General features: G+C 44.3%; 1 protein-coding gene across 8 annotated transcripts in view; it reads left to right on the top strand.

The window, feature by feature from the left end:
* LOC115150650 (kelch domain-containing protein 8A) overlaps positions 1–8,098 on the top strand; it is a 77,379-nt gene extending 69,281 nt beyond the window's left edge. For 7 of the 8 annotated variants that reach the window (XM_029694141.1, XM_029694143.1, XM_029694146.1 and 4 more), the window contains 5 exons: positions 147–357; positions 1,482–1,646; positions 1,753–1,971; positions 4,594–4,695; positions 7,777–8,096. In XM_029694141.1, the coding sequence (XP_029550001.1) occupies positions 147–357; positions 1,482–1,646; positions 1,753–1,971; positions 4,594–4,695; positions 7,777–7,997 (918 nt within the window). In that variant the 3' untranslated portion in view covers positions 7,998–8,096. Of the gene's footprint in view, positions 1–146; positions 358–1,481; positions 1,647–1,752; positions 1,972–4,593; positions 4,696–7,776 lie in introns of all 8 variants that reach the window. The other variant, XM_029694150.1, reaches the window with a different exon arrangement.
* Positions 8,099–10,857: the final 2,759 nt, after the last annotated feature.

The following is a 10,857-nucleotide window of genomic DNA, read 5'->3' on the forward strand; positions in this document are numbered from 1 at the left end:
ACACACACACACACACACACACACACACACACACACACACACACACACACAAACAGACACAGGATTAAACACAGAATGCATCGGTTCAAACATTTACACAGGACTAATCAACCATGTAATTAATGACACTTTTTTGTTGTTTTCAGGGGGACCAATGGCTAAGCTTGCCCCCCATGCCCACCCCTCGGGCGGGTGCGGCTGTGGCGGTGCTGGGCAAGCAGATCCTGGTGGTGGGTGGTGTGGGGGAGGACCAGCGCCCTCTCAAGGTGGTGGAGGTGTACAACACAGAGGAGGGGAGGTGGAGGAAGAGGAGCGCCCTCAGAGAAGCACTGATGGGGGTGGCCGTCACTGTGAAAGGTGTGTAGGTGGGGGGTGGCTGTCGCTGTGAAAGGTGTGTAGGTGGGGGGTGGCTGTTGTTGTGAAATGTGTGTAGGTGGGGGGTGGCTGTCACTGTGAAAGGTGTGTAGGTGGGGGGTGGCTGTCATTGTGAAAGGTGTGTAGGTGGGCGATGGCCGTCACTGTAAAAGGTGTGTAGGTGGGGGGTGGCCGTCACTGTAAAAGGTGTGTAGGTGGGGGGTGGCCGTCACTGTAAAAGGTGTGTAGGTGGGGGGTGGCCGTCGTTGTGAAAGGTGTGTAGGTGGGGGGTGGCCGTTGTTGTGAAAGGTGTGTAGGTGGGGGGTGGCTGTCGCTGTGAAAGGTGTGTAGGTGGGGGGTGGCCGTCACTGTAAAAGGTGTGTAGGTGGGGGGTGGCCGTCACTGTAAAAGGTGTGTAGGTGGGGGGTGGCCGTCACTGTAAAAGGTGTGTTGGGTAGGGGGTGGCTGTCGCTGTGAAAGGTGTGTAGGTGGGGGGTGGCCGTCACTGTAAAAGGTGTGTAGGTGGGGGGTGGCCGTCACTGTAAAAGCTGTGTAGGTGGGGGGTGGCCGTGGTTGTGAAAAGTGTGTAGGTGGGGGGTGGCCGTGGTTGTGAAAAGTGTGTAGGTGGGGGGTGGCCGTCACTGTAAAAGGTGTGTAGGTGGGGGGTGGCCGTCACTGTAAAAGGTGTGTAGGTGGGGGGTGGCCGTCGTTGTTAAAGGTGTGTAGGTGGGGGGTGGCCGTCGTTGTGAAAGGTGTGTAGGTGGGGGGTGGCCGTCGTTGTGAAAGGTGTGTAGGTGGGGGTTGGCCGTCGTTGTTAAAGGTGTGTAGGTGGGGGGTGGCCGTCGTTGTGAAAGGTGTGTAGGTGGGGGGTGGCCGTCGTTGTGAAAGGTGCGTAGGTGGGGGGTGGCTGTCGCTGTGAAATGTGTGTAGGTGGGGGGTGGCCGTTGTTGTGAAAGGTGTGTAGGTGGGGGGTGGCCGTTGTTGTGAAAGGTGTGTTGGGTGGGAGGTGGCTGTCGCTGTGAAAGGTGTGTAAGTGGGGGTTGACACAAGGACATATATACTTGCATTCTGTACATGGCCAGATCCATGTTAATGGATCAGTTTCTCTCTCTCACCCTTCTCTGTAGATGGGCGTGCGTTGGCAGTGGGTGGTATGGGTTCAGACCTGCTCCCTCGTAGTATACTACAGCAGTATGACCTGAGGAAGAATGTGTGGGCACTACTGCCCCCTATGCCCACACCACGATATGATGCTACAGCACACCTACTGGGCAACAAGATCTACGTGGCAGGTAAGGAAAGGGTGTGCGTGTTTGGGTGTCTGTTCATGCTTGTGTGCGTGTTTGCCAGTTTGCCCGTGTAATGTGTATTCTAAGTGTGTGTGTGTGTTCTCTTTAGGTGGGCGTCAGTGTAAGCGCACGTTGAAGGTCTTTGAGGTATTTGATTCAGAGACACGCTCCTGGAGTACACTACCCAACATGCCGTGTAAACGTTCGTACGGTGGCGTGTTCTGGGACAGTTCGGGGAGGCTGTGTCTGCTGGGGGGGCTAAGGAAGGGAGGGGGCCACCAGAGCTCCAAGTTCACCAAGAATGTCAACATCTTTGATACTAACCAGGGTAAGAACCACAAAAAAACACATACACAAAACACATACATATGCATTTAAGTGCACTGATTTCCTCTCCAGGTACACAATAAAGTTATATTTCTCTCCAAATAAAAGCTAGCTGCACACACACACACACACACACACACACCTCATACTCCTGGAAAAACTACTTATCTTCCGTCTCACAGAAAATTAATATCAAATGGTCAAATTCAAAAGAGACCAGGAAGAGAAAAGTAAGAGCCATACCCAGGTAAAAAAATCGATAAGTAATTTCAAACAATAGGCTGTTTTGTCACGCATTTGGATTTTTCTATTTTTACCAGTCGAAGCCAAATGAAAGAAGCAGTGGGAGTCTGAATACTAATCTAACACCACGGTGAGAATGTCTGTCTGGCCAGCTGGCAGGCTGAAATCAGACAGACATTTACTCTACCTTCCTCCCTACCTTCCTCCTCACACACACTCATCACTCACACACACACAGTAAACAATAAGGCCCATTCACTCCCCCTCCCAATCTAATCTAAGTGGAGATGAGATGGGAGATGAGCTACAGTGAGGAGGGAGGAAGGTGTTTAAATTACAGGATTCAGAAACAGATTGCGTTATTATCTGCCTTCCTCCACAGATGGTCATGCTGTCTGCAACTATCACACTGGGATATTATACTCTGTTGCTCACTCATTGTTAGATTTACCCAGAGCCATTTATTTAGATATCTGAATATATGGCTCTGGATTGACCTAGAATTTAATGTCTTGAGAGAATGTTTTGAGAATGTTGACAGAAAATGTGTGTGCAAAATAGCAGCAACAAGGCAGTCCTGTGGGAGAAAACAGCTTGTTAATGAGATGTCGAAGGAAAATGTCAAGAATCGTGCAAGCTAAGAGGCATGCAAATAACGGCGCAGAATAGTGGTGTGCAGAACGGCATCTCAGAACGCACAACTCGCCAGTCCTTGTCACGGATGGGCTGTTGCAGACCATACCAGGTTCCACTCCTATTGAGGAGTGGAAAAACATCGCCTGGTCCATTGAATCCCGGTTCCTGTTGTGTCATGCTGATGGCAGAGTCAGGATTTGTTGTAAACAGCAGGAGTCCATGGTCCCATCCTGCCTGGTGTCAACGGTACAGGCTGGTGGTGGTGGTGTAATGGTGTATGGAATGTTTTCCTGGCACACATTAAGTACCTTGACACCAATTGAGCAACGTTTTCTTGCCCCAGAGAATTCGGGCTGTTCTGGAGGCAAAGGGGGGTGCGACCCGATACTAGATGGGTGTACCTAATAATAAACTGGCCACTGAGTGTAGATTACATTGATAAAAGTAGAATATTAAAATGACTCCAATATACAAAGACAGACATTGTTTAATATGACATAACTCATAACAATGTAGAGCACTGAATTTTCTAGTATCCAGAACTGTGTTCTCCATGTCTGTTTGACTGTAGCTCATCATGATCTGTTCAAAGGAAAACCACTGACTACCAAAGCCTCTACAAAACTGTAGAAAATACATCACACCAATGCACACTCTCTGTATACAAGATACACTCACACACAGCCCAGAACATACATTAACTACACAACTGCAATATCTCCAGTCCCTTCTAGTTCAACTATCTGTAGTAGAGCAACTAAACTCTCTGAACCTTTCTTCCCGCTAGTGTGTTAGTGTGTGCCCCTCCCTCTGAATCTGAAGGAAAAAGGGAACTTAGTGCTGAATATGATATGTTTTAAAAAGTTATTTGGAGGAAGCCCCTGAGAGTGCCAGCCAGCCAACACTTCAACAACAAAGGCCCTGGCAGTGAGTCGCAGAGCAGTGTGCCCGTCGCCAGCTGTGCTCTGCCTTATTCCCTTTCAAGCTCAAATATGGGCTGGATTGGCAACAGTTCATTAACAAAGTGCTTTTATCTGCTCTGGTTATGTTTTCGTCTCTATGTCTCTCTGTCTCCCTCTCTCTCTCCCTCTGTATTTTTCTTCCTCTCTCTCTGTGGAGCTGATTGTGAAGTCAGAGATACTAAACTCACGCAGGCTTGGGTTTCTTACAGACAACATAAAAGCTTTAAAAGAGTCTTTGAAAAACAAAAAATCTCCCTAGATGCTGTTTCTCTGAAATAGTTTCACTGTCTTTAGCAGCACAAATGTTTGCCTAAGTAGAAGTGTAAATAATATGCCAATTTACTGTAATAGTCATCCCCTGCCAGACTGCAGGAGGAAAATAACTTGTTTTTCTCCTTTGAAGCAATTGAAGTGTTCAGATTGGATGTTTTTACAGGAAATGTACCCTATTTTCTTATTTCCAATATCTGGGGCCATGACCTGGTAGCTTGGTGTGTGTGTGTGTGGACATTTGTATTCAAGGTGCGCACAGTATTTCTTATTGAGTTGTGGTGCCACCAGCATTCAGGCACACACCAAATTGTAACTGCAGAATTCAAAAATAAATGGAGAAAAAAAAGTGTCACCTTGCTGGAGTTTTATGCAGTGGTCAAAGTTGATTGTACACACACTTCTCTGCCACCCCAACCCTTATTAAAATGAGGTTTATACTTACACACACACACACACACACACACACACACACACACACTCTAACATCGTCCTCTCCTGTCTCCCTCCAGGGTTGTGGTTGAAGTCAGAGGACACGGTGGCCATGAAGACTAAGAGGGCTGACTTTGCCTCATCTTTCCTCAGGGGCAGGATGGTCGTAGCAGGAGGACTCGGTGAGGGAGAGTGAATGGGAGTGTGAATTGGAGTGTGAATGGGAGTGTGAATAGGCTTATATATGTGTGTTTTTGGTCATGACAATGTGTGATGACCATATAGTGCATTCAGAGAGTATTCAGACCCCTTGACTTTTTCCACATTTTGTTACGCTATAGCCTTATTGTAAAATGGATGAAATAAAAAAAATCTAATCCTCATCAATCTACACACAATACCCCATGATAACAAAGTCAAACAGGTTTTTAGAAACTTTTTCTATTTTATAAAAACTAAATAACAGAAATACCTTATTTACATAAGTATTCAAACCCTTTGCTATGAGACTCGAAAATTAGGTGCATCCTGTTTCTATTGATCATCCTTGAGTTGTTTCTACAACTTGATTGGAGTCCACCTGTGGTAAATTGATTGGACATGATTTGGAAAGGTACACACCGGTCTATATAAGGTCCCACAGTTGACAGTGCATGTCAGAGCAAAAACCAAGCCATGAGGTCGAAGGAATTGTCCATAGAGCTCCGAGACATGATTGTGTCGAGGCACAGATCTGGGGAAGGGTACCAAAAAAGGTCAGGGAGGTGAGCAAGAACCCGATGGTCACTCTGACAGAGCTCCAGAGTTCCTTGGTGGAGATGGGAGAACCTTCCAGAAGGACAACCATCTCTGCAGCACTCCACCAATCAGGCCTTTATGGTAGAGTGGCCAGACGGAAGCCACTCCTCAGTAAACAGAAATGACAGCCCGCTTGACAGGACTCTCAGAACATGAGAAACAAGATTATCTGGTCTGATGAAACCAAGATTGAACTCTTTGGTCTGAATGCCAAACGTCACTCCTGGAGGAAACCTGACACCATCTCCACGGTGAAGCATTGTGGTGGCAGCATCGTGCTGTGGGGATGTTTTTCAGCGACAGGGACTGGGAGACTAGTCAGGACCGAGGGAAAGATGAACGGAGCAAAGTACAGAGAGATCCTTGATGAAAACCTGCTCCAGAGCGCTCAGGACCTCAGACTGGGGCGAAGGTTCACTTTCCAACTGGACAACGACCCTGAGCACACATCCAAGACAACGCAGGAGTGGCTTTGGGACAAGTCTCTGAATGTCCTTGAGTGGCCAAGCTAGAGCCAGGACTTGAACCCGATCAAGCATCTCTGGAGAGACCTGAAAATACCTTTGCAGCGACGCTCCCCATCCAACCTGACAGAGCTTGAGAGGATCTGCAGAGAAGAATGGGAGAAACTCCCCAAATACAGTTGTGCCAAGCTTGTAGAGTCATACCCAAGAAGACTGTAGGCCGTAATCGCTGCCAAAGGTGCTTCAACAAAGTACTGAGTAAAGGGTCTGAATACTTACAGTACCAATTCAAAAGTCTGGACACACCGACTAATTCAAGGGTTTTTATTTATTTTTACTATTTTCTACATTGTAGAATAATAGTGAAGACATCAAAGCTATGAAATAACACCTGGAATCATGTAGTAACCAAAAAAGTGTTAAACAAAGATTATTCAAAGTAGCCACCCTCTGCCTTGATGACAGCTTTGCACACTCTTGGCATTCTCTCAACCAGCTTCATGAGGAATGCTTTTCCAACAGTCTTGAAGGAGTTCCCACATATGCTGAGCACTTGTTGGCTATTTTTCCTTCACTCTGCGGTCAACTCATCCCAAACCATCTCAATTGGGTTGAAGTCGGGTGATAGTGGAGGCCAGGTCATATGATGCAGCACTCCATCACTCTCCTTCTTGGTCAAATAGCCCTTACACAGCCTGGAGGTGTGTTTGGGGTCATTGTCGTGTTGAAAAACAAATGATAGTCCCACTAAGCGCAAACCAGATGGAATGGCGTATCGCAGCAGAATGCTGTGGTAGCTTTGCTGGTTAAGTTTGCCTTGAATTCTAAATAAATCACTGACGGTGTCACCAGCAAAGCACCCCCACAGCATCACACCTCCTCAATGCTTCACGGTGGGAACCACACATGCGGAGATCATCCGTTCACCAACTCTGCGTCTCACAAAGACACGGCGGTTGGAACCAAAAATCTCCAATTTGGACTCATCAGACCAAAGGACGGATTTCTACCGGTCTAATGTCCATTGCTCGTATTTCTTGGCCGAAGCAAGTCTCTTCTTCTTATTGGTGTCCTTTAGTAGTGGTTGCTTTGCAGCAATTAGACGAAGAAGGCCTGATTCACACGGTCTCCTCTGAAAAGGTTCTGTTGAGATTTGTTACTTGAACTTGGTGAAGTATTTATTTGGGCTGCAGTCTGAGGTGCAGTTAAATCTAACAAACGTATCCTCTGCAGCAGAGGTAACTCTGGGTCTTCCTTTCCTGTGGCGGTCCTCATGAGAGCCAGTTTCATCATAACGCTTGATGGTTTTTGTCACTGCACTTGAAGAAACTTTCAAAGTTCTTGAAATTTTCCAAATTGACTGACCTTCATGTCTTAAAGTAATGATGGACTGTCGTTTCTCTTTGCTTATTTGCGCTGTTATTGTCATAAATGGACTTGGTCTTTTACCAAATATCTTCTGTATACCACCCCTACCTTGTCACAACACAACTGATTGGCTCAAATGCATTAAGGAAAGAAATTCCACAAATTAACTTTTAACAAGGTACACCTGTTATTTGAATTGCATTCCAGGTGACTACCTCATGAAGATGGTTGAGAGAATGCCAAGAGTGTGCAAAGCTGTCATCAAGGCAAAGGGTGGCTACTTTGAAGAAACTCAAATATAAAGTATATTTTGATTTGTTTAACACTTTTTTGGTTACTACATGATTCCATATGTGTTATTTCATAGTTTTGATGTCTTCACTATTATTCTACAATGTAGAAAATAGTCAAAAAAGGTCATACATTTGCAAACATTTCTAAAAACCTTTTTTTGCTTTGTCATTATGGGGTATTTTGTGTAGATTGGAGAGAAAAAAAACAATTTAATCCATTTTAGAATTAGGCTGTAACGTAGCAAATGTGGGAAAAGTCAAGGGGTCTGAATAATGTACTTTCGAATGCACTGTATATTGACTGTATGAACACCGTGTGATGACCGTGCATGGTCCCCAGGTCACCAGCCTTCAGTTCTGGACACGGTGGAAGCCTTCCACCCTCAGAAGAGGAAGTGGGAGAGACTGGCTCCCATGGCAATGGCGCGATGCTCTGCCTCGTCCATCGTCATCAGGGACCGCTTGCTGGTGGTGGGAGGAGTCAACCAGGTGCTGGAATATTGCTGTGCATGTTGTCACACACACACACACACTCGTCATTTACTATCTGTCTCTGTCTAACTGTCTTTAAGGTCCCTAGTTCAGCCCATGAGATCCTGTATGTGAAAGAGGAGTGTCTGTAGGCTAGAGGACATGGCCCTTACAGGATGATTGACAGCAGGATGACCACAAGAAGATTCTGAATTCTAGAACATTCTATTCAAGATCAGTGGTTCCAGTGCTTTCATAATGGCTGCTGGTCTGGGACAAGTGCAATATGTTTCCTAAGATCTACAGAGGAATAGAAAGGATGGGAAATAATGCCACAAATACAGAACAGTGCCCTCTGCTGGGTTGTCTATACACACTCAACTCCAACACACAGTGAGAGAACTTATATCACACAGGCTACACACACAGAGAATAGATCCCAATTATCACCATACTGACTCACATCGTACAAAATATTCTACACCAGGGATGGCCAACTTTGATGGTCGTGGGGCCCACTAAAAATCTGAACTCATCATGAGGGGCCGTAGTTACTCGCGGGTCTGCGTACCCACATGTGCACAACCACACTTCGAAATTGCGCCTTGTGTATTCTAAAAAAAGGGCCGCCAGTTGCACAGCCCTGTTCTACACACACGAGGAGCTGGCTTTCTCTGTGAATAAGTTATTCAGAAGAGTTTCAGTAATGAAAAGATTCCTCTTCACTGTGTGTGATCTCCCTATAGAGATTCTCAAGCTAGTCAATATTTTTTTACTTTTGCATCTATTGTTGTAGACTTACTGCTTGCCTTGCCTTAAACGTTTTTTAACTGGACATATAGATGTGATCTTAACAGGGAGTAAAGACTAAAGCAAGGTAATACATTTTGTATTGTTACTTAGATAAATACTGTATATTTGTTGTGTATGAAATGTGTGCAGTTTGTCAACAGTTTGATATTCGTTACTGTAGATGCAAGTGACATGTTAGTGTACACCCATCTCTAAGACCTAAATTAGTCAACTCCTGACATACTGTACAGTACAGTATGCAGTGACTTGGACTAGCATGAAGACATGCACTTAACTGGAGTGTGCATATAGCATGCAGATATCTGGAGCAAGTCAAAATAATGTATATGAATTAACTGCACTGTACTGAAACAGAGTGTGCACTCATCAGGAGTTGACTATACCCACTGATGGAGGCTGCTGAGGGGAGGACTGGAATTGCTGGAATGGACTGAATGTATTGGTATCAAACACAACCATGATACCATTCCATTTACTCCATTCCAGCCATTATTATGAGCCATCCTCCCCTCAGCAGCCTCCACTGATACCCACATATTTGAATGGGTGGCCTATGGATTGCTATGGCAATAGGAATTATATAGGTGTGATATCATACTTTTATATATTTGTCAATGAGAAGGTTAATCATGTAATGTCTGGTTTAGAGTATAAATCAAATGGTGTATGTTCTTTAATCCTATTTAAGATCTGTTGGGGAGACTGCTCTTTTTAACATCCCCATTTAAAAAACAAGATGTTATACCCATGATACCTGCAATACTGGTTTTCGGTTCATCTGTTTTGGTTTGTTATTAGTGCACTGTGTATTGACAATTGATTAATGTGAAAATGTATTAATGAATAGCTTCATTCTCAGGATGTTATTAAAAAGCACAAATTACTGGATGAATACTTCTACAGTAAGTGTGGGTTCAATGGGGTATTCTTCTAACTTGATTAGAAAATAAAACAAAAGAAGCTTAACAAAATAATTCCATGGAGTGCATCCAGTTCCTACCTGTATGTAGTATTCTTCTATATCATTCTTGTTTAATTCTTAATCTGTACTGTTAGATTTCAGTGCAGCCTTTTATATTATTGACTATAACCTGTTGTTAAGGAAACGTTTCATCCTCTGCCATATCAAGGATTCAGAGCGACAGTGAATTCGGAAAGTATTCAGACACCTTGACTTTTTCCACATTTCGTTACATTACAGTCTTATTCTAAAATTGATTAAATAGTTTTTTTGGCGATCATCAACCTACACACAATACCTCATAATGACAAAGCAAAAACAGGGTTTTAGAAATGTTTGCAAATGTAGTAAACATATATAAACAGAAATACCTTATTTACATAGGTATTCAGACCCTTTGCATGAGACTCAAAATTGAGTTCAGGTGCATCCTGTTTCCATTGATCATCCTTGAGATATTTCTACAACTTGATTGGAGTCCACCTGTGGTAAATTCAGTTGATTGGATATGATTTGGAAAGACACACCTGTTTATATAAAGTCTACAGTTGACAGTGCATGTCAGAGCAAAAACCAAGCCATGAAGGAATTGTCCGTAGAGCTCCGAGACAGGACTGTGTCGAGGCACAGATCTGGGAGAGGGTACCAAAAAATATCTGCAGCATTTTTTGGTACCCTCAGCAAAGGGTGGCTACTTTGAAGAATCTAAAATATATTCCTTATGAAGCTGGTTGAGAGAATGCCAAGAGTGTGCAAAGCTGTCATCAAGGCTGAGGGTGGCTACTTTGAAGAATCTTTGTTTAACACTTTTTGGTTACTTCATGATTCCATATGTGTTATTTCATAGTGTTAATGTCTTCACTATTATTCTACAATGTAGTAAAGAAAATAGTAAAAAATAAAGAAAAACCTTGAATGAGTAGGTGTTCTAAAACTTTTGACCGGTAGTGTATGATGATGATTCAACCATATTATCAGGTTTGAAGGTAAGACCCAGGTGCAGACAGTGTCGAAGTAAACAGGAGACAAAGGGCTGTGAGACATGGGTTTAACTCTGGACACATGAAAGGTAGGATGTATATGAAGGGTCCGGGGCAACAGAAGACGAACAGCAGAGGGGATAATGATTTTGGAGATGGGAAACGGGCCAATAAACCGAGGGTATAGTTTGTGGGA

The sequence above is a fragment of the Salmo trutta genome, chromosome 16 (genome assembly GCF_901001165.1).
Source record: "Salmo trutta chromosome 16, fSalTru1.1, whole genome shotgun sequence".
Taxonomy (NCBI): domain Eukaryota; kingdom Metazoa; phylum Chordata; class Actinopteri; order Salmoniformes; family Salmonidae; genus Salmo; species Salmo trutta.